This window comes from Cydia amplana, chromosome 17, assembly GCF_948474715.1.
Source record: "Cydia amplana chromosome 17, ilCydAmpl1.1, whole genome shotgun sequence".
Lineage (NCBI taxonomy): Eukaryota > Metazoa > Arthropoda > Insecta > Lepidoptera > Tortricidae > Cydia > Cydia amplana.
Genome location: NC_086085.1, coordinates 12,431,727 through 12,456,499, shown reverse-complemented (window position 1 = coordinate 12,456,499; position 24,773 = coordinate 12,431,727). Strand labels below are relative to the sequence as shown.

Sequence of the window (24,773 nt, the reverse complement as noted above, 5' to 3'; positions counted from 1 at the left end):
GAGGAAAACAGTCCAAAAATAGTCAATTTTAGCGTTTATTGCGGTATCTCAAACAGCTCGGCTAAAAATTTTGACAGATTCGGTGGCAGTTCTAGGATGGTTCTAGGTTATATTATGAAATTAATGAACTTTATTTATTTATTCTATCATTATTAAAATAATTGATACTCCAAGTTATAATTTGTGCTAAGTAGAGTTATTTTTCTTTTCTAACCATGTCTAAATCAGTAGCAAGACTTAAGTCTATGAAGAAAGTTGCTGATAAGATTGATCATTCTTCTAAACTAAGAACCAATATTCCTGCTGGAATGGCTGCTGCTGGTCCACCTTTAGGGCCTATGCTTGGTCAGGTATGCATAATCAAGTGTATTTATCCTTAATTAAGATAATAATATCTTGTATTTCACAGTTATAACCTATATTTCAGCGAAACATTAACATAGCTGCGTTTTGCAAGGACTTCAATGAGAAGACTGGAAATATTAAGCAAGGAATACCGTTACCGACTAGAGTGAAAGTGAATTCGGATCGATCATACCAGCTGACGATTCATCAACCACCTGCAAGTTATTTTCTTAAGCAAGCAGCTGGTATTAACAGGGGTGCCATGGACTCTGGTACGTTTAAAAAACCGGTCAAGTGCGGGTTCGTTTAATTCGCGCACCGAGGGTTCCGTACAAACTTTCAATTTTCTCATTTATTTGGTATTTTTTGTATGGGAACGAAACCGGTATTATTTCGTTCTTTGCTAATTACTTAATTTCTAATTGGACAATCTAATAATACAAAGTCGTTACCTAAAAACACAACTGAGTCCTACATTTTGAGTATAAAATAATTCGAAAAATATGGTTATTTCGTAGTTTTTGCATAAAACCGGTTCCGATCCCTGGAGTGAAGATTGTCCTAAAATATTTATAAAATTTCAGGCAAGGAGATAAGTGGAAAGATCACATTGAAGCATTTGTATGAAATAGCTAAAATAAAGCAGCAAGATCCCCCTTTGGAGTGGAGACCGCTGGAGGAGATCTGCACAATGCTGATTGCCACGGCTAGGACTTGCGGGATTCAAGTAGTTAGAGATTTAGATGCTAAGGTAAATGTTTTAAAACTCTTAACACATTAACTGCCAGGAACTCGCTAGGCGAGTTCACTGTTCGTAGGCGCTTTTCGCTACATACGGTTTTTCCTTGCTCAGCAGCAGGTGCAGCTCGCGCTGGCACTGAATGTGTTAATCGCCATCTCTTAATCTTAAAACTCAAATCTAATTAAAGTTGACACTTCAATTGTTACTGACGACAAAGTGTTAAAATCACTAAGTGTAAGGCCTGAGTGGACGCTCGAAGCGGAGCGTTCGGCGGGGCGTGCAGCGTGGCGTCAGGCTCACAAGTAATTTGAGCAGCGTGCACTAAGGCCGCTCCTATACATTTGCATTTGTTTATCATGCACGCCGCACGCCCCGCCCCGCTGCACGCCCAACTCGAGCGTCAACTCAGGCCTTACACTAAGGGGCTATCAATTCACTATTTTGAGCAATTGTGCATGTGCAATCTATAAATAGATGGCGCTGTATGAGCGCGGTCTGGGTTGGGCGTCATCGTGAACCTTGTCTGTATGCACGAAGGTTGATATTGAGTTGTAGCCGCGCATCAGTTGACGTCTTTGGCAGTCAAATGGTCAATCAACTATTTCTTGTTGTTATTCTGTCCCATCAGCGAGGAGACAATAGTAGCATAGATTGTTAGAAGAACTGCTGTACCATGTTACTAACATGTTCAGTAGATGTCACATTATGGAAAGGTCTTATAACTACCATAAAATGCAAGTTTGGTTCATTTAAATACGAAAAACCTAGAATTTTAAGAATGACTCAGGAGACCGTAACCATAGCAACGTGTGACAAAAAAAAGTTGATTAACCTTTTGGACGCCAATGACCGATATATACGCACCGTAGGTTCAACGCCAAAGACCGATTAATCAGTCACAGACCACAGAGCAACATCGACCTACGTGCATATACATAAAGTTCAACTTCAGTTTTGACACTTCAATGATGTGGCGTCTGAGTGACAGCTTTTGTGTTTGACATAGCGTGGAAAAGGTTAACCCAACTGCTTGATAATAATGATAATCATGTACAGTGCAGCACTATCTAATTACAGCTGTTGAGTTTGCTACAATAAGTACCTACTTTAGGCGTCTCAGTATGCCATTGTCTAAGCTTATAATTATGCTAGTAATGTTTGATTTTATTGCAAAACATAAAACTCTGTGCCCCATAATACGAGATTGCCCCACACATAATCTTTTTTTTTTGCTAGTAATTATTTAACATTTTATATACTTCCAAATTTCAGGAATATGAAGAGTTCCTGGCAGAAAGAAAGCTAGCAGTAGAGGAACAGAAGAAACAGCTCCAAGAAAAGAGAGAAGCCAAAATGTTACGAACTGCGTAGCCCTGACAGTCGGACTGTTAGAAAACCGTTATACTTAGTTTAAATATAGTTGTACAATAGTTCAAAGGTATGTTTGTTTTAGGCTCATTTTCATAATCACATCACGATTCCTGTAGTTTTTTTTAAATCTAGTATTTAAACACTAGAATTACTGCCCATATCACAAAAAAAAATGGCGTTGACGTCATCGAGTGTCATCTCGCATCAGTGCAGTTTCAAAGAGTTAGGGCCACCCCACATCTAGCGTCTTTCGAGCGTCGGCGTCTCTTCGGCGTCTACAACTCTATGGCCCTGCTCGACGCAACGTCAACGCAACTGCGCAGCGACGTCATAGCGCTGACCGACGCCGACGCTCGAAAGACGCCAGATGTGGGGTGGCCCTTAATGGTACTTTTCTCAAACATGCAATGAAATGTCGTCGCTCCGGGCGTTATATCAGGCTTCGAAGTATCACGTTTAGGGCGGAGCAACTCCAGAGAACTGTAAAGGAATTTCATACGAAATTGAAGGCCTAGGCCGGGAAGTAATTTTTTTTTAAATTCTAATGTAAACATGGGGTCTGTGTCCATGAACAGACTAAACAGCCGAATTAAATATTTTTTTTTTATATTTTTGGTGAATGAATGGTTATCGGACCAAAATATCCGTGTTAACGCCTGTTATACACGAACGTACTGATATTAAGAATACGAATCTGTATGATTCAATGTGTAGATGAATAAATTTAAAATTTTGTCTATACGTAAGTCACCAGAGACCATAGACAATATTTAAAATCCTCTGCATTTATTTTATTTATAGAAATTGAGATTCTTATTATCAGATTGTGTATAATGGCCCTAATAAGGTCTATTCGAACACTACACACGCGAAATACGGACGACTTCCGTAAAAAAAAAACAATTATGGCGTGATTGGAAGAAAAATTAAAAAACTTTTGTTGTGAAGTTGGATTTTTATTATAAAGATTATAATAGTACATTACTGCAGACGCCGGGAAAGAAGGGCTTGCCGGGTGAGTAGGTATAGCCGGCCGACCGTAGGGAGGCCGGATAGTGATACGAAGCCGGCAAGACCTTTTCACGGCTAGGCATGTATAGTGCTTTTCTCAAACATGCAATGAAATAAAAAAATACACCACTCAAAAAAACAAATTTATAATCTTTATAATAAAAATCCAACTTCACAACAAAAGTTTTTTAATTTTTCTTCCAATCACGCCATAATTGTTTTTTTTTACGGAAGTCGTCCGTATTTCGCGTGTGTAGTGTTCGAATAGACCTTATTAGGGCCATTATACACAATCTGATAATAAGAATCTCAATTTCTATAAATAAAATAAATGCAGAGGATTTTAAATATTGTCTATGGTCTCTGGTGACTTACGTATAGACAAAATTTTAAATTTATTCATCTACACATTGAATCATACAGATTCGTATTCTTAATATCAGTACGTTCGTGTATAACAGGCGTTAACACGGATATTTTGGTCCGATAACCATTCATTCACCAAAAATATAAAAAAAAATATTTAATTCGGCTGTTTAGTCTGTTCATGGACACAGACCCCATGTTTACATTAGAATTTTAAAAAAAATTACTTCCCGGCCTAGGCCTTCAATTTCGTATGAAATTCCTTTACAGTTCTCTGGAGTTGCTCCGCCCTAAACGTGATACTTCGAAGCCTGATATAACGCCCGGAGCGACGACATTTCATTGCATGTTTGAGAAAATTTGTTTTTTTGAGTGGTGTATTTTTTTATTTCATTGCATGTTTGAGAAAAGCACTATACATGCCTAGCCGTGAAAAGGTCTTGCCGGCTTCGTATCACTATCCGGCCTCCCTACGGTCGGCCGGCTATACCTACTCACCCGGCAAGCCCTTCTTTCCCGGCGTCTGCAGTAATGTACTATTATTTCACGTAAGTAGTACCATTTATAATTAGACATACTTTTGCAAAAGGGAACTACTAAATCAGCATAAAAATTTTGACTAGTTTATTTTGCGAATTTTGTGTCGTTAGATCTCATTTGTAAAATAATATCTAGTGTCTAGTGCAGTATCATTTCATCTTTTCCGAGACTGGTATGATTTGCTCTATGGCGTTTATTAGTTTGAAAAAAGTGTATTGTACCTACCTTCAACTTCTGCAAATTTCATATATATTTAGAAATGAAACAACTATTGTAGTAAAATATCATATTTATTATGTACATATTCACTTTTGCCATCATAAGAGTACTTTGGCCGATCAATTTTAAATAATTATGATATGGCTGCTTCCCACGGCTGCAAAAGTCCAGAATGTATCATTTAAAGTTTCATAACTTCAACTCCAAAATCTTCACATAAAGTAAATGTCCATTCAAGAATAACAAAATTACAAAGTCAACCTCGATAAATTCAATCTTCAAACGCATGAAGAAGACCAATGTACTTTGCGTACATAGGGTAACAATAAGTCTCCAAGTTACATCATGATTCATGATACTGTTTCAAGTTATGTAGGAACATGTTTCTTACATAAATATACACATGTCCCACATATATCTTACCAGTCTACAAGATTACCTACATACGAACTACCGACAAAAATAAACAACACATTTAACAACCCTTGTACTTGAATACTTTTAGAAACGATACTAGGTTGTGACCAGAGTCACATAAATTGTCTAGAAAATAATCTATGAGAACAAAAAACTACTTACCTCCTACTAGGTATCACATGAATAGTGGCCAGCTCCTCCTTACATCAGACTCAAATACTTTAAAAAATAATACAACGAAATCATGCTAAGCTTATAAGAATGACTATACATTATAATAAAAAATATATCCAATACCATACCAACTCTCTATACAAGTCTTCAAAAAATAAACTATAATGTCACTCTCTATACACAACTCAGATCTCATAAAAGGTCCAGTTACATTTGCAACATATCGTTGGTAACTTGACAAGCTCTGGACGATGAAAAATTATTTTTCATAGAAAATATACTTACTAAAGCTACTTTTGTACTTAAATCAATCGTGGATGCGTGATCGTTTGATCACAATTTTGACCAGAAATCGGCCTATTGAGATCTTTGGACTACTCTACTAGTATAGGGCGATTCCGTGCATAATTTTCTTATTAGATAGGATATAAAATAATGTTATTATAGTCACATGTCAGTAGCCTCACCAGAATTAATTTAGGAATGGGTGTCGAGATTTTAAATTGGCAGATTCCACTGAAGTTCAGTGAGTCAGTAGTGGTCATATTGACCGCTTAGCAAGTTATAGTCATAAGTGTATGGTCAAAGTCGTCAACAGATTGCGTCAGGGGCGGCGGCGACGCGCCTAAGTTTGGGGGAGTTGGGTAGGACCTCTGGGAGCTCTGTCACCTTGTCTATGGTGAAGTCGGGTAGGTCTGAAGACTCCTCGTCTTTTTGGAGGGGGATCCACACGGTGCCGCCGAGCTCTGCCTCTTTTCCACCCTGAAAATAACGAAAATTCTAGTGTTCAATCTTGATGAGATACTTTTCTTGAAGGGTGAAGAATGTTTGAAACTATTATACAGTTTTTATAGCAGAATCGTATTGGTATGGTAAGTAGCAATATTAAAAGAGGGTTACATTCTCGAAAGTAAAGGGAAGGTAAGTTTAAAAACATACGCATTTCGTAGTAAATAAAAAGTTAATTTTATACTTGGCGTGTTTCCATTTCAATGTTGACAACATGGGTTAGTTTGAGGCACGTAAAATGCACAGCTGATATTTTGAGAGTAGTTTTTCTTTTCAATTTTACTTCAATGTTTCAGCTAATGAAAATAGTTATTTTCGATACAAGTGCGAAAAAAAGGAAATTCGAAACGAGTGGCGATAAATTAAAACACGACCGAAGGGAGTGTTTTAAATCGACACGAGTTGCGAATTACCTATTCGCACGTGTATCGAACTACGTTTTACAGTACATATAGCACTTTAAAGTTTCGACATACGCACGAAAAGTGCCATTTTACGCACTGGTGCGGAAAAGTAGGCCCATATGTACTGTAAATAGTATTTTCATTAGCTGCAATTAAATTAATAAATAATGATCTTCCAAAGATTTTTTTTAAACTTAATATTAGTCATGCAGAAATCTTTATAGAGCTGTATCTCCTAAAACGTGCGTCGTGGCGCAAAAATGATCAGATTTTCGTTCAATACCCCTATCACTAGGTACATAGTTTAAAACAAAGTCGCTTCCCGCTGTCCGTCTATCCCTATATATGCTTAGATCTTTAAAACTGTGCAACGGATTTTGATGCGGTTTTTAGGGTTCCGTACCAAAAAGGTTCAAAAGAAACTCTTATTTTAAATAGAGTGATTCAAGAGGAAGGTTTATGTATACATAATTTGTTAACCCGTGCGAAGCCGGGGCGGGTCGCTAGTTCAATAATAAAAAAACCGGCCAAGTGCGAGTCGGACTCGCGCACGGAGGGTTCCGCACCATCAACAAAAAATAGAGCAAAACAAGCGAAAAAACGGTCACCCATCCAAGTACTGACCCCGCCCGACGTTGCTTAACTTCGGTCAAAAATCACGTTTGTTGTATGGGAGCCATTCTGTTTTTAATATTTGTTGTTATAGCGGCAACAGAAATACATCATCTGTGAAAATTTCAACTGTCTAGCTATCACGGTTCGTGAGATACAGCCTGGTGACAGACGGACGGACGGACGGACAGCGGAGTCTTAGTAATAGGGTCCCGTTTTTACCCTTTGGGTACGGAACCCTAAAAAGCTCACCTTAATGTCGGTCTCAAGTTTGTCTCCAACCATGATGCAATGTCTCGGCTCGACGTGGAGCAGCTTGCAAGCCTCCAGGAAGATGTGCTGATCGGGCTTCTCCCACGGCAGGTCCCCTGACACCAGCACGCAGTCGAAGTACTTGCGCAGGCCCAGCCGCTCGATCTTCTGCCACTGGGCGCGCGAAGGCCCGTTCGTGATCAGACCCAGTAGGTAATCCTCCCTGTTCATTCATTGCGGCCTACTGTTATTGCGTGCTGTAACTCAGCGAACTATACATGCAAATGTCCTTGCACTTGTACAAGCTCAGTGCAAGAGCATTTTATGAGCTGAAATGACACATGAATTAATGTTCCACGCACAATTTATAGATGCTATAAATTACACATGAAAATGGCTCGGAACTGCTCTTAATGTCATGTTTTGCATTTTGCCGATAATTTATTGCAAGTTTTAGGACATTAGGTATTCATTCACACGGTTAGAGTAAAAGACTAGTTAATAATTGGTTTGGTGCCTTAACATGACAGTAATTATTAAAACAGGTAGCAACTGTGAAGACATTTGTAGCTATAACTTCTTGCGAAGTGGCGTACCTACTTTCACTTTGCATGTTGAAACTTTGAACCAGGACTATTAATCAAAATCCTTACCGACTAATTCGCGTCGAGCTGACCAGTTTTAAGTCCGATCTATAAAGCGTGTTCAAACTAGAGGTTAAGTTATACAGGTTTGAAAATATATCCACAGTTGTTATGAAATTGTTGCGGCAATGGTTTTACCTTCATGATGTCTCCCCATATATTTTACAAACACAATTCAATACCTAAGTGTTGCGCTCGCTGCGCCCGAGTTTAGTCACTCGATGAGCAACAATAGAACTGTTGAAAAACAAGTAATTAATTAGCGATGTGATCAAAGTCGGCCCAACACGCTTGGGAAGACACCCATACTTTCAAAAACAGGCTTTATTGAGTATGCAATAAAGACGATGTTTTCCCAAAACTTTGGCGCTGACTTTATCATGAAAGTTTCCAAAATAAATACTCAGTGCTCTGATATCCATAGTATTATGTGGCATGCGGCACTGGAATCAAACCTGGCATGCTAGACGGTCTCTGAAAATGATGGTTAAATGAATGTCGAATTGTTGATGTAGGCATCTTAGATGCCTACATTGTTACACCACATAACACCATGCAAGATTCTGTCAGAGAACCCACGTATTCCTGATGAAAGTCACTGAAATACACTCCCTTTCAATGCAAGTAACTATAAACTAAATGCGTAGGTAAGAACTGAGGTATAATTGTACATGAACGCAGATATATCGTGCGTATATAAGGACTTTCAGCTGCATTGGGATATTTGGGATTAAAGCCATTTGCGGTCATCGAGTGTGTGCGTAAATTCTATTTCAGAACACTAACATCAGGATATCGTAGGTTTAATACAGTATGTAGGTACATTAGGCAATTTCCATGTTTAATGTTGAACAACAATGCGTAGTTTAACTGGCCAAACATGACCATTACCTATCGTTATCGCACATTTAACAACAAAACAAAGAATTGCCCCATAATATCACAAGTTACGTAATGAATTCGATGAAGAGCTATTATATCATGGAGAAATTATTTATCAATGAATTAGGGTTCAATAAACCTTAAGTCACATTGAGTATTTCTGCATAATATAAATAAATAAACGGATCGCGGAAGAAAACGTACCTCAAAGTCTCTAATAGATGGATAACTTCAGGTGTTAGAGACAAATATTGAAATCTTAGTTTTAGCCATTCTTCAGATATATTTTCTGAAACAAAAGGAAAGCTTGAATGAAATTATTAAACATCGAAAAAGCAAAGTGAGTTGGGTGGAACGCGCAGTACGGTCACCTTGGGTTAAAAATAGTTGTGTGGAAAATCACTAGGTTGCTGGAAAACGCCACTGGAACTTATGTAACTACATTCGTAATTGGGGAAACAAAGACATATTATGTTAGCAAGTAGGTATTGAAACGGTAGCCATAAAATATCAACCTTTCTTTTACGTGAACATGATGAATAACTACTGCTTAGTTTTGTTGTCAAATTTTCATGGGTACGAGTATTTAAATAAAAACATAATGCATATCAAAGTATCATTTGCTTTGACCGGTTTTATTAATGTTTTGATTTTAGAACATACAGCCATATACAGCTGAGCACCACAGCTCATTAAGAAGTGCCTATGGTGATTGTGGTATCTTTACAAAAGTTGACGTTAAATTTTAATTTTACTTACTTCGCTGGGTATTTAAATGTTCATGTGAGTCAAGCAATATTGCTTGGCAATCGTGTATTAGGTACACAAGTGTCATGCCAAAGAAATACATTTTCAATATAAAATCTTAAATAGAAAACAGTTTTTATTTGTAAAGAAAATTTACGCGAAATATAAGTTTCTTTAGAAAAGATCACAGTCGCATTTGATCTGATTGACCGGTTGTGCCAATTAACTTTAGAACACAAGTCGTTTAACGATATTCTTAATATACATTCCTATATTAAATTAAAACCCACCTTTTGCCCGAGACATTAGATAAGATATGAGAAATTGCGCTATCCAAACCAAACAGGAAGCTTTTCATTTATTTTCACTACTTATGAAAGAAAACAGGATGTTTTCGCCGAATGATATTCCCACTACTGTATGCCATATCTCAACAAACCATCAACGGCATCGTGATAAACAAACCTATTACACGTAGTACCTACATGTGGCTAAACGAATATTGATTTAAATTGCTTGCTAACACAACACGGTCAAGTGCGAGGCCCTTACCTGCTGCGTATCAATGTCACACCTAATATAATGAATGGATACCTAATGACGATGTATTTGTTGTAAACTAAATTGAATAACTATAAATTTTAGGTAAACGTGGCCGCGATATCTACTTTGTAGTTTTTTTTTATCTTGTAGGCACCTAACTATAGGTATAATACAACCTGGTGAACCATACAGAGAATTTAATACTAATTTCACCTTACGTTTCACTCAGGTACGTCGGTCCTCTGCCACTGATAGCACTAAACGATATCCATCCAGTATCCATCCAGCTTTATCATGCGAACGGGAAGTGGAACTCACTTCCTCCTAATCTATTCTCTGTCTATTATCATTTGGATCTTTTTAAATCGAAAGTGAATAGACATCTTTTAGGTAAACATACTCTTACTCATCAGTACGGATATGATGGTCGTTCTTGTCTACGTGACAGCGTGATAAAACGGAGTCCGTCACTTTCTTTCCCACGGTGTTAAACAGTGACAGTTATTTTATCACGTGGATAAAGATGGATAAAGCTATCCATAATAGGCTGGCAGGTGAGGTTAGCGGTCAAATGGCGTTTTTCCAATAAACAAAAATATTTTTTTATGAATTAGACAGACAGAAAAGCTTTATTTAACATCCCAGACATTATCTATACCTACCTATACTTTAGTGATTTTCGTTGGCTGCGCAGTTAAAAATAAAACTCCTATTGTGAAATACACTAAATGATTTAAAAGATGTTTCCACTCTATTTCCAACTTCGCATCTATCTCCTTCATTCGCACTTGCGCGTGAGCATCATTTTGTTTACAATATCTATACCTAATAATATCGCATGGGGCGCATGCGTCTGACGAAATTGACGTAAATGATGACACACAGATAAATAAAACTACGCTGTGGATATGGCCTTGTACCTATACTCTAATAAATTTTCATTGGTAGCAAGCCCAATATTATCATGCCATATGAAATGTACTATGTTGTTGTTGCTTTGTGGCCTGGTTTACGCCTACTTATTTGGGGAACACTAAATTGTTTTGACGATACAAAGACCTGGCTAGGAGCCACATCTTACGCGACAATGCGAGCATAAACATTTTAAAACGATTTTATTTGTAGTGACAGAAAGTATGACATACATTTGCGTTTTTTATCGTGTGAAAAATTATTGTAAGTTACTGTACCGCAGGTAAATGTTTACTGTAGTTTTTAATGAGCATTTAGATAATGAAAGGTAAACAGTGGCTTATCCGTGACTGTTATTGCGCCGCGGTGCAAAGGTAGTTGAAAGGTCATGTTCAAAGTCGAGTCTACGGAAGGATAAGATAGACATTCAAGTGCTCGTCACTGTGTCAGAGCATGGCATCTTTATTCTTTAAACTTAAGTAATCGTCAATAGAGGTGAAAGCAGGGCGTTATCTATTCGGCATTATCATGTCGAGCTCTAGGATGTTTACTTTACTAGAATAATTACGAAGCCGTATAAACATGCCGTAAAATCCGAGATGCCCCACTGTAACGTGTAGGTAGGACAGATGTAAGTATCTAAATACAATGTAGCTACCAAGCCCTGGGAGGTAATCGATATGTTGTGTATTTCTGTCTGCAGCGCAGTGCCCGTAAATTTCCTTCTCGCTGGACACACCCCCTTCCATATCTCGCAATGTAAGGCATTAAACACAAGGATATTTGTGCCGCGATAAGCAGTCAGCCGCATTTGCACTTGGGCCTACAAGGTTGAATGCTCAGTAAATACAAAGCGAATGGATAAGCTGTTTGTCTTGTTTTAGAGTCTATAGAAACGGCCTGCCTGGATATTGGTCAACACCAGAGAGCTGTATTGAATGATATCAAGGTTCTGATCGATGAAGATTGATGAGGAGGGGTTCTGATCGGACTTAGCCTGTCACTTAGAATAGTAGGACTGATCTAGAGGTGGGCGAAGTTACATCAGGAAAGATAGTTTTTGTTAACCTTTTGGTGTTACTTTAACGAATGGTCGAAGGGTTGAAGAATTTTTACTGGCGATCTACCAGCAATTTCTACATAGGGTCACCGGCCACTCGTATATCACGAATGAATCGTCGCAAGGGCGCACGCGGAAGTACCCCCAGCAACCAGGTCGTGCTCTTAGAACAGTAGGCCTTATCAGGGAATATTGGAGTTGAAACATTTAACTAGAGCCTCCTATATGTATAGTTTTTCGGCAAGCAGTTTTTCCATAGATGGGCTGGCCACTCGTCTACCTCAGATAAGTCGCCAGAGTTCCATGTCTCGCCTTAGGAGCAGACCGTACCTACTGGAGTCCGGAGTGGAAGGATCATCTAGAGTTCTAGACCGTTCCGTCTCCACCCTAATAGGTATGTACTTATTGGAGCTGTTCCAAGTATACTCACTGGCGATGTGTCTATAGTTCTTCGGCAAGCAGTTCCTCCATAAATGTGCTGGCCACTCGTCTATCGCGAATGAGTCATCATCAGGGCGCGCGCGGAAGGCTCTCAGAAACTTGGTGGCGCTCTCGGAGGCAGCTTCGCGCTGCATCCCGTACTGTTGTTCCAGGACCTCGACAAGCTGAGGAGATAAAGGTTATGATCAAAGAGTAAAGTAAGTATAATAGGTAGTTATGATCATCAAAAACTAGAACTTCTCAGGGCAGCATGTAGATATAGATAGGTTTGCGATTAAGTAACTGAGATCGAAGATGGTCGATGATTAAGAAGAAACGTTGTGTTATTGGAAAAATCGTTTTATAGGGGATTTATGGCAAAGATTTTTTGTGCTCACAAATCAATCCGAAGCAAATCCGAAGCCTGATATTCTATCCAAAGAATACAATACTCAAGGTGATAATACTTCCGGAAAGTTGAAGTATTAAAAAAAACCTAGCTTTCTTTATTCTGACAACTTCCGGCGACTGTGTCATATAAGATGTCAGTGTTTTTGAAAACATTTTCGTTGTGGTGTTTATAGTGTTCAGTGAGTGCCTTTGGATATTCCATGGACTTCATAATTATCAGAGTTTCTAAACTACTAAGGGTAGGTATGTAGACGTAACTTAAGGTAGGTATCCTTATTAAATAAAGGCTACTTTTCATATCAGCAGACACTCGGCAGACGAATAACAGTTGTGTAACTTCTACACGCGATTCACGTGCAGCCTACAGCTTATTCACTGCGTGCACATTGCAATAACACGAACGGATAATACTATCAGTCAATTTATCTTTACTGCAGAGTGCTGACTCCGCTAAGCCTTCCCAGATTCGCTATTTCATAACTGGTATTTTTCATTTCCTTATTACCTGTTTTGTACAAATGATAAACAATCCGTCAGCGACCAACGCAGTCTATAGACTATGTCCTCAATGTTATGCCAAAAATATTAGGCGTAGTAAACAAGTCACTTTTATTCTGGCGATATTAATCATCATGTCTCATCTTGAGACGCAGAGTTGTTTGTAATGATTCTATTTAAATGTAGCGTAACTCAACTCTTCAACCTTTTAAAAACTTTTAAAAACTGGCAATGTTCTGTAGTCAAATATATAAATAATTGCATTTATATAGATTATATCATCTTCATCGCGTTGTCCCGGCATTTTGCCACGGCTCATGGGAGCCTGGGGTCCGCTTGGCAACTAATCCCAGTAATGGCGTGGGCACTAGTTTTTACGAAAGCGACTGCCATCTGACCTTCCAACCCAGAGGGTAAACTAGGCCCGTATTGGGATTAGTCCGGTTTCCTCACGATGTTTTCCACCGAAAAGCGACTGGTAAATATCAAATGATATTTCGTACATAAGTTCCGAAAGACTAATTGGTACGAGCCGGGGTTCGAACTCGCGACCTCCGGATTACAAGTCGCACGCTATTACCGCTAGGCCACCAGCGCTTCTTATTAGCAATAATTATATGTGTTGCATAAATGTTTCATGAACGGTCGAGTTCACAAAAACCTTTACAAGCCAACGTGCCAATAATATATTAACACGGCCTTTATCAGTGTCTTAGAGGCGACAGATACCCACAATTTTATTTATAAAACGGCGGTAGGGTACCTTTGTCTCTAGAACAAATTCAAGTTTAAAGAGAACATTAATATTTTTATTATTATTATTATTGCGAGCCTATTGTGTCCCACTACTGGGCAAAGGCCTCCCCCCTCTTCTTCCACTCCTCCCGATTTTGAGCTACATCTGGCCAGTCGCTCAAAAAGGAGTCTAAGTTATCCCGCCATCGCCGACGAGGTCTGCCGGATCCCCGGTTCGACTCACGGGGCACCCACTCTGTGGTTATCTTGGTCCATAAGTCATTCGGCATGCGGCAGACATGACCAGCCCAGTCCCACTTTAACTTGGCCGCTTTTCGAGCTACATCTATTACATATTTGAGTTTTAGAGCGCAGCGTGGTGTTCCGGATGCGATCCCTTAGTTTCACACCTAATATGCTGCGCTCCAATAGCTCTCTGACAAACCCCGAGTTTGGACTTCTGAGCTTCCGTCAAAGACCAAGTCTGAGCACCATAGGTGAGGACTGGAAGTATGCACATGTCCATGAGCCTACGTTTGAGAGACAGAGGTAGGTCTCCCTTCATGAGATTAATCAACATTAATCTAGCTAGGTTAATTAACTAACAGTCTAAAGTATCACGTTCGTTCTACAGATAGCGATGCCTACTCGTTGTTTGTCACGTGTAGAGTCCGTCTAAGTTAACTTTTGCCACATTTTGTGTCTTGTGGCATTGCAAATGCCATGCAGAATCAGCTTGGTCTGATTCTAGATACTATGACAATTCTACAAGGCATAATAATAAAGAGCTCATTCTTAAGACACGGCGGTATATAAAGATCATACGGAAGTAAGGCTGAAAATAGCATCTTCATTACTATATTGAAAGCGTTGGTCTAAGGGGATCCAGTATATCTGGTCTTTAGCCACCCATAGATGTTACGGATTTCGGAGATCACACCTTAACTGGTTGATCTGAATAAGGTACGGGAATAACTCGGGTCAATGCTCTTGCGAGACGTTCACTCACCTGCTTGGCACAGCATCCAGGCCGAAATTGATACTGCTATACTCCTCTAATTACTGTCATTGTCACTTTCGTTACGTTCGTAGGGTTATTCTCGGTCTGCGTCACAATGAGCAAACCATTACCTATGGGTCGTATGTGGTTAAGATTGTGAAAACCCTTTAGAAGTGTAAAACCTATTCAGCGTCACCTGTAGCCGTACCATGACTTGACACATGACGTTTACGTTAGCGACTGTGTCCATCTCGCTCGCACTGATGTTTTGGTGCGATAGAGTTCACGCAGTCGCTAAAGTACGAGTAAATGTCAAATGCCAACTCGTGGTAGCCGTGCTGGTTCACATAGTTTGAAACCATCACTCAACCATCAGGCCATTCATTAAAGACCCAATCACACTGCATCCATAATACAGACCGGCTCTAGATCCTTGCATAGTACCTACATCGCTTGCGCGTTGGTTAAAATCGCAGACACCCGCCGCCAGAAAGCTGCTGCCATACAAACGAAAGTAACTTCGCGTTCTGCGCTCTCATTTTAAAACAACATGAAACTTGGCATAAAAATTTACTTTACATACATATATGTGTGGTACTAATATTATACTTAAGATTTTATTTTCTATTACCATCCAGAGTGACCCGTTAGCATATGTTGCTCTTATTCGCCTTTATTTCTTTAGGACTATGGGATAGATATTTAACCTTTTGGCCGCCGGACCTAGTCCGCAAAGATGCTCATTCACACGCCAGAGCAAATTTTAAGTAAACAACTAATAAAAAGTTTAGGGATTGCAAATAATGATATCGATATTTACAATTTATGGTAAAAATCTTCTCAATTTGGCTTTGTTCTTATCCAACTTTAATTTATTTCGAAAATGCCAAAAATTAACATATTTTTTACACACGACAATGTTAAAAATAAAGGTCTTTATCATTAAAAACAACCACTAAACAATATCGATTTATGACGTAATATCACCGCACTAGGCTGTACAAGAAGTCGTTTATACAAGACAACGGCGCGCATGGACTGTCCGCAGTGCAGAACGACAAGGACTGTTTCCGCGCGGATTAAGTAATAATAGTCTCTAGGTCAACGGTGTAAGCGCTTGTCGGTACGTAAACTTTATAAACGTAACGTTAGAGCCGCGCATCGTGTGTCGATAATATAAATGTAAGTACCGGAACTGCATTGGGGAAAATTGCACGTGGGTTAATTGAATTGTCAATGAGTGAAGAACAATAATATTGGAAAAGGGTGGGGATCGGAAATGTTCGGGAATGCATGTTTCACATTCGACATGTTCCTTAGATGAGCTTCTCACTTCCCGTATTACTTTTTTTTTTTTTTTTTTTTTTATTATGGCAACAAACAGTCATTACATCAAAAGATACAAAGGATGGATTACAGAGAAGACAAACAGTGCCGAAATTTACAAGCGTTATTGTAGAAACATAGGAGTTGATACTGAGTGGTAGAGAGAGATCCATCGTACTACCCAACAGACAGGCTCACAACATTACAACTGACAATTTATTACTTTGTATACATATATGTATATATATAATATATTTTGGAAACCTGTCAGTTAAGTTGTCGACGAAATCCAGCTAACAATTTAAATGACAATGACTAGGAAATATTAAATGGTAAATATTAACAAAGGTTCTTAAGATCTATACCTTATGATCTATGATATATCATTTAGGTTTTACATTATTCAGAGTTCCAATTATCAAGAGTTATTGCGTGGGATGTAATAAGCAATTAGATATTTTATTTTTAAAAGATGAAATGGATACATTAAAGGGGTTTATATGCAAAAATTTTTTGTTATACATTTGAGGCGCACGGGAGAGAAAACAATTTTTTGTATATTTTTTCTTAAAGTGGAGAGGTGAAAATAGATATTTTTTACGTGAGGAGCGAGCTGGACGATTACTACACGAGAGCCTTATTTTAGATAACAAAGTAGGAGAATCGATTAGATTATTTATAATTTTAAATAAAATTGTCGCGTCAGTTAAATTGCGTCTATTTTCTAAAGATAGAAGTCGGTAGTGTTGTAGAGATTCCTGGTAACTTGAGTTAATACAAAAATTGCGATAGTTGAGTATTTTAATAAATTTTTTTTGGACTTTTTCTATTCTAGATTTATGACACTGGAAGTAAGGGCTCCATACAACACTACCGAAGTCTAATATGGATCTTACAAACGAGAAGTAAAGAATTTTTATTGTTTTGTTGGTTTTAAAGGGTTTACTGAGTCTATTGATGAGGCCTAAATTTCTAAATGCTCTTTTAACTATTTTGTCTATATGTGCATTAAATGATACCTTATCATCCATTATAATACCTAAATCTCTAATATTAGTAGCACGTTTAAGTGTATTATCACAAAGGTTATAGTTGAATATTATTGGATTTTTTTTACGGGTATAACTTATGACAGAGCACTTATCAGCATTTAAGAATAATTGATTTTGTAAACAGTATGACGACAATGTTCTAAGATCATCCTGCAAGTCCCAACAATCTTTGATTGAGGTAACTATTTTAAATAGTTTCGTGTCGTCAGCATATAACAAGTGATTGGAGTTATTAAGTGTTGTGCCAATATCATTTATATAAATTGTAAATAAAAGGGGCCCCAAATGGGATCCCTGAGGAATACCAGAAGGCACGCTAAGAAAATTAGAACGGTACCCTTTAACACATACGGCTTGACTACGGTTACGTATATATGAGTCGATCCATCTCAGAAGGTTGCCGTGCACACCGGCGTTCAAAAGCTTGTTTATGAGCAGATCATGATTAATTTTATCGAAAGCTTTTGAAAAGTCGGTGTACACGACGTCCACCTGTTGGTTTCTGTCCATAGCTTGAAGTATAAAGTCTGTAAAAGTTAACATGTTGGATTCGACACTCCTACATTTAAAGAAACCATGTTGATGTTCAGATATGTGGTGTTTCAATGCTGAAAATAATTCAGTAGTAACGATTTTTTCAAAAACCTTCCCTAGTACGCACAGTTTAGAGATCGGTCTATACTGGTACTGGTCAATATGTGCCTTACCCTCTGTTGTTTTGGGTATGGGTGTTATTAAAGAGGATTTCCATATGCATGGAAATATTCCTGACTTTAGAGAGAAACGGAATATATACGTAATAGGTTCAGCAAGTTCAGCTGCACATTTTGAGATTAAGAGTGGATGTATTCCATCTGGGCCAGCACCTTTATGAACATTAACATCGCGCAACTCTCGGAGGATTATATCTTTATGCAAATTAATGGAATCTATATCTACGGTTGTTTGAGATGTACTTGAAAAGTCTAACATACTATTTGAATTGTTATCTATAAACACGGAATTAAAATATTGGTTAAATGCGTTGCATATATCAATACCATCAGTTAGAAAATTATTTTTGTAACACATTTTGTCAGGCATGTCATTATTCATCGTTTTATTTTTGACAAAAGCCCAAAAGTATTTAGGATGCTTATTTATTTTTTCCTCGCTAAAATCAATGTAATTGTTGTAGCAATCATGTTCCATTTTTTTAAATCTCTTTCTTAAGGTGGCATAGGTTAGATAGTCTTTTTACATCCTCCCTACCATGACAATTTTTCGTCAATTTCAAATATATAACATTCTCATAGTTAAGCGACACTGACTATATAGTCCTAGCGTCAGCCTGTACCATTCTTGTGCGAAGCGGTCACTGCAGGGTATCACTCCCCACTACACTATCATCTTAAAATGAATCTTTTGTTCTGCAAATAAACCACAAGGACAGATTTACTTGTCTGACTCTACTATCAACAGCTGAAGAAGCTCCCTGAACTTCAGCTATACTTAATACCTGTCTCTCTCGTCTTGTTTCACGTATTCTAGTTACTAGTTACCACCAATTGGCATTTAACAAGTGTTCAAATGCTTAAATAAAACCAGATTTGCGATTTGATAGTTATTTTGAATATTCTCATATCGAGTTAACATTCCCATCCCTAGCTGTCTTGTATACAAGACAACGGCGACGAGGAACAAGAAAAACGTTGAAATCTGGAGCAATTTTTTTGAGAGCCTTATTATAAAAGAATGGATTTCTATAGCTGCAATAAATACAATTTTTTTTAAACAAGGGCCTAAAACATTAACATGAGTGTAAAAAATATTATAATTGATATTTTTTCCACATCTACCGAGCGGTTGAATTTTTGTCTTGTATACAAGACAGCGGCGCCAGTGTATCGTTCTATCGTTGTCTTGTATACATGCCAACGGCGGTCAAAGGGTTAAATCGTTTCCTGCCTGCTCGGCTGCTGCAAAGCTCAGAAGATTATTGTGGACCTTAATGATGGCCACTATTATTTTTTGATTTTTGCACAACAAGAATAACAATAAAGCATTGCTTGCTTACCAGCAAATCAGGTAATTGTCACAATGAGTAGGTATCTGGTCATTGTTATTTTTTTTGCTTACGCAGAACTTTAACTCACAACAATTGTCATTTTCATGCTGAGTATTTTTCTTGGAAAATTAATTGTACAAAAAAGAAACAAATACTTTTTGCATCCATAATTTATTGTATAAGTTGCTTGTTTATTATGTTTTAACAGTATTTGTCAAAGAGCTTAAGAGCCAACAGGAGTGGTCATTTCTCCATACAAACGTACTCGACTGTTTCCTCCGTGGGTTTTGAAGCTAGAGCAATGATTTTTTCAACACAGATTAATATTGTCAATATCTGTGTCGGACTGTTTTGCTTTTTTTGATATTTTTGTTTTTTAAGGCGCTAGAGCCCTTCAAAAATGGCCAAAGTGGCCTAATTGACTATGCCGCAATGAGAGGCGTGCTATTCAAAACTGATATCAATTAGTCAAAAAAGCAAAACGGTCCGACACAAATAATGTCATAATCATTTAGATTTCCAAATTTGGTTACGATTGGTTAAGTTTTGGAGGAGGAAACAGTCGAGTACGAAACCTCGATTTTTGATATTTTTACGCAGGATTTTTCGCCTTGTCCTTATCGCACTAGTTTTAGGAGCCGCTTCCGTTAGCGAGACGGGTATATTTACCTAAAATATTTCAATCTTAGCTCCTGTTGGCTCTTAACTGCAGCACAAAACTGCAGATTTTATATTAACTAGCGAAAATATAAAACACTTTTTACATAGTTTTATGTACTAAGGAAGATGGAAAGATAAAGAAGACTGGCGTTAAATTCACAAGTTTCACAACTCAAAATTAAGTACCATTAGTATAAAAATGTATGACAAATTATCATAAATATTCTATCTACTTAGTCTCCAAACAATTTCTTGCCTAAATCCATTAATCGGTGGTTTCTGCACATTTTCAGTGCACCTCCTTTCTTAAGGACTGGGATAGCACCTTCATTTGAGTCCACTAGTCTGCAAAGGAAGTCCTCAAATGCAGATTTGACATTGGGAGGAAGTGTTCCAACTTTAACCTTAGCCAGCATTTCAGCAATGCCCTCAGCCCACCCACTCTCAATGGCAAACTCTGAGATCCATGGTACAATAGTTAGCACTCCACTCATGGTTTGCATACCAAGGAACCATAGATCAGCAATTTCACTCCAGTTTTCTTTGTAACTCATGGACACAACAAGAGCAGTGGGATCATTAGACTCGTCAACATTGTAAGCGTCCCAGAGGAACCGAATCGTAGACTGAATATATCTGCAAATGGAGAAGTCATTCTTTTTTACCTTACTAGCTTGCTGTTTCAGTAAAAGGAGGCCTAGGACAGCTAAATGACCATGCAAAACCAAGTTTTCAGGAATTTGTTTCAGCTCTGGTAAGTTGTTGAAGATAAACTTCAGCAAAGTGTTGAACAGGACACTGGTGTCTACAATTTTAGGTGCTAGTACTGTAAGGTTCATGAATATGTTGCACAGGCTGACCATGGCAGCTCGGGAGTCCTTCATGTCTTCTAATACTTTAGGGTCTATTTCAGCCTCGGGTTGAGTTTTAACTTTCAAGCGTTCTGACTTTGGTACTGGAGGTTTCTTGTAGTGAACTATTGACCAATGGAAGCTCATGGCCTCATAGAGGATATCTTCCTGTTTCAAGTTGAACAGGATATCTCTGGCTTTGTCTTCTACAGCCAAATGACAGAGAGCCGGTAACATTAAACGGAGTAAATCAACTTGACCCATTAGTGTTGTGTCCATGTCCATTCCTTCTCCATCTGATTGGTTCTTCTCAGCTAGTTTCCTTGATCGGTAAGCATGGAACGAGTCATTGGCAAGTTGGAACATGAATGGGAGTAGTGCATATATTTGCTCACGCATAGCTGTAGTTTCCTGTGCAATCCAGGCAAATAGTACTCTGACCATGGCACAAACATACACCTTTTCAGCATCAGGTAACTTGTCCCTGTTCTTGTCATTGGATACTTTACCCAATTGTGAGACAACAGCATTAAAGGCTCCCTTAAGGCTTGTGTAGACGGACTGTTTCTCTTTCTGTTCCAAGTCCAGCTGGTCCGTAGCCATGTAGTTGATGGATAATTCCAGTACAATAAAGCAAGCAGTGATTAAGTCAGCATTGGCAAAGGCTTGCTTAAAACTTCTGTCGTCTAGTTGCATTCTGACTTCAATAGCGCACAACTGAAGCAACAACAGGAAGAACTTCTTAGGATTCTCATCATCGTTGAACGTCCACTCAATTCCAAGTAAATCCACAATGTTCGCTGCTAGTTTCAAAGCGGGATCTCTCTGGTTTTTCCCGATCTTGCTAGTCAAGATGTCATGCAGAGCTCTGTAAATGCTCATTGGCCAATTTTCCTCTGAAGATCCAGGTATAACAGTGCTTTTGTTGCAACTGTATATCAATGCACTCAATATAGTAGCCAACTCAAACTTCCTTTCTGATTGATCGGTAGCAAAATCTAATGCTATTTTGTTGACTAATGCATGGAACGGTTTAGGGTCATTACCCCAAGCAGCGGGGCCGTATCTGCTTACCAATTTCACAAGGATGTTAAGGGCTTCATCTGTTTGGAAACTTTGATGTGAATAGATTTCAGACATCTTAGTTATAGCACCCACTTCAATCAGAGCCTTCTGACCCGCTTCATGCTCAGCGATGCACTGTAGACATGTGTATGCTTCACTGATGATGATGAGGTTGTCATCATAGTCCGAGTCATCAGAAGTCTGCACTATGTCCAGGAACACGGGTATGTTAGCCAGCATTTCCGGATGTGTGGCAAGCTCCGGCTCATTGCAGAAGCATGTAAGAACCGAGAGTGCCACTGACTTATACACTGAGGGCGGGCAGTCATCTTCTAAGGTGCAGGTCAGCAGTTTCTTCAGGAATCCGAACCCGATAGCTTCAAACAGCGCCTTCTTCGCGTTCGCCTTGCAGTCTTTCGCCTTCACTAGTTTAGTCACCATGAAAAGCGCGGCGAACTTTTCTGTGTCGGTTTTCGCGGACTTCAGAATGAGAACGCATTTTTGAATTGACTCCGATATATCACCCATTGTCACAAAACACTTTTTGGCGAGCACGTCGTGATTCGCGCTCCACTGAAATCCACTGAGAGCCAACAAGCGGCACACGTTGAATCGGCCAAACGATCTACATCACGGTTATATTTAGCTTGAGTTCTCTTCCAAACTATCTAAATCTGGCTGCAGAGCTCGCGTTCTCCAACCGAGAATATCCTATTTATAAACATACATACTGGAACGCGAGAACACGCGGTGCAATAGACAAGCTCAACTACGTAACACAAAAAATATACGCGATGACAGCGCGCGCACTGGCAGTGGGTCACAGATGACCGTGACAATGTCAAATCATAAAATCGAAATTTTACAAACCTTATTGCAGGCTCTGCTATCGCACTTCCTCGTCTGAATTAAAGTGTTATCTAGGTCGAAAAATATCGCCGAAACATCACTATTTTCATTGTACGATTCACAAGCCATGATATATCTTAGGAAAAAGAAAATAGCAAAATAGAGTTCCTGTGTATTTTAGTTCGCTCTCACTCGCGCACGGCACAGCAAGTAATGTAATGGAATAGAAGGAAAAATTACATTTTTGTTGAAAATCTGTAGAAGACTACGCCATCTAGTAGTATTTTGTGTAATAACCACATTAGCTGCCCAAACAAAAGAACCAAAGAAGTTAAAACCATGACTGTGCATGACACTGCCATACATACAGTCTTAGTATAAAAATAAACCGCTAGATGGCGGTTTTATAAAACAAGGATATAATCACAACACTCGACGAGGCAAAAAGGTTTTTTTTAATATTATCAATATTATCATTTCACTGATTTAAACTATCACGATTTTTACACATTATTAAATTATACAACGGGACTTAATCGCGTATCTAAGTTTTGAGTCTTCTCCGAGACCACGGGGACAACGCCGTCCTCGAAACGTCGGAGGTAAATCTTAAAACTTAGATACGCGATTAAGTCCCGTTGTATAATTTAATAAAATATTATCATTTATTTTGATCAATTAATGGAATTATAGCTGGTCAACCAAATCTTGTCACTAAAAAAAGGCGCGAAATTCAAATTTTCTATGGGACGCTATCCCTTCGCGCCTACATTTTTCAAATTTGCCGCCGTTTTCTACTATCAAGATCTGGTTGACCAAGTATACACACAACGTGACACCGGTAAATAAAAATATGGAAAAATAATTCTACCATAATGGTGCTGGACTTGTCTATTGTCATTAACTTCCATTGTGACTTGTATATCGCCAAGATGTGTCATTGTACGCGTAATTTTTTTCTACGTAGGGGCCGTGCGTGTTGGAGTGTCTGCCATCTTGTGGCCTTAATCGGAAACATAAACTTTACATCGACACTTCACGCCAAAGCAAGTGCTGCCCACTAGAGTTCACGCACGTTTTATTTTGTATTACATAATTAATTCCTAAGATAAATCATTCCTAATAAACAAAATATTCTGAACAAAAGGTTTCATGAAGTTCTGAAAAATTGATGATGAAGTAAGCTAATTTTAAATGGGACATAGGGGTTTTCGTACAAATGAAATCTACCAAATATCTAAAAATATTTTTTAAAAATTTAATGTACTTAATGCGTTTTGAATAAGGACGTTATTTTATCTTCAAGAAAACAAAGTATTGTTTCAGTTTCGTTAATCAAAGTAAATATTAAACTATCTCAGAATTAATTTCAGGCCTAAAACTAAAGAGGACAAAGGCAAAAGACAAATGTACAAACTTTTTGAGATATATGCTCTTGTAGGTTAGTCTGCAATCTTGCGGGCTACATTGGAAGCTTAAACTTGACATTTACACTTCGCGCCAATAACCAGGAACGCCTGTGTTGCCCCCTACAGTTAATGCACGCTCCTTTAAGCAGGTACTTTACTTAGATGTACTATTCGCACTGGTAGTTCCGCTATCCTCGCTCGGAAATGACGCATCATTTTTGGTTTTTGCCTCCAATATGAGCAAGTTGCGTAAACCCAGAGACATATGAAAGTAATATGAGAGAGGATGAGTTACGACCATAAGGGACACGTCATTCTTTGTACAGTGAAATTCTTTTATCAACATTGTTTCGCGGTAATACGGCCTTGGACGGAGGGTTGATTTTTTATTTACGACTTTATTATAAGAAGCGGGAAATG

General features: G+C 38.4%; 3 protein-coding genes across 3 annotated transcripts; 1 reads left to right on the top strand and 2 right to left on the bottom strand.

Moving 5' to 3' along the window:
* The first annotated feature begins 94 nt into the window (after positions 1-94).
* On the top strand, positions 95-2,515 carry LOC134655961 (large ribosomal subunit protein uL11m). Its single transcript, XM_063511474.1, has 4 exons — positions 95-350; positions 428-617; positions 930-1,096; positions 2,360-2,515. Exons 1-4 carry the CDS (start codon positions 216-218, stop codon positions 2,456-2,458), a joined length of 591 nt encoding a protein of 196 aa, XP_063367544.1. The 5' UTR covers positions 95-215; the 3' UTR covers positions 2,459-2,515.
* A 2,131-nt stretch (positions 2,516-4,646) lies between these two features.
* Positions 4,647-23,172, bottom strand: LOC134655973 (N-acylneuraminate-9-phosphatase). The gene is made up of 5 exons (XM_063511488.1): positions 22,966-23,172; positions 12,461-12,635; positions 8,973-9,057; positions 7,243-7,465; positions 4,647-5,947 (listed from the first exon to the last, which is right to left on the bottom strand). Exons 1-5 carry the CDS (start codon positions 23,071-23,073, stop codon positions 5,777-5,779), a joined length of 762 nt encoding a protein of 253 aa, XP_063367558.1. The 5' UTR covers positions 23,074-23,172; the 3' UTR covers positions 4,647-5,776.
* On the bottom strand, positions 20,277-22,869 carry LOC134655968 (neurochondrin homolog). Its single transcript, XM_063511483.1, has one exon. It carries the CDS (start codon positions 22,621-22,623, stop codon positions 20,413-20,415), a length of 2,211 nt encoding a protein of 736 aa, XP_063367553.1. The 5' UTR covers positions 22,624-22,869; the 3' UTR covers positions 20,277-20,412.
* Positions 23,173-24,773: the final 1,601 nt, after the last annotated feature.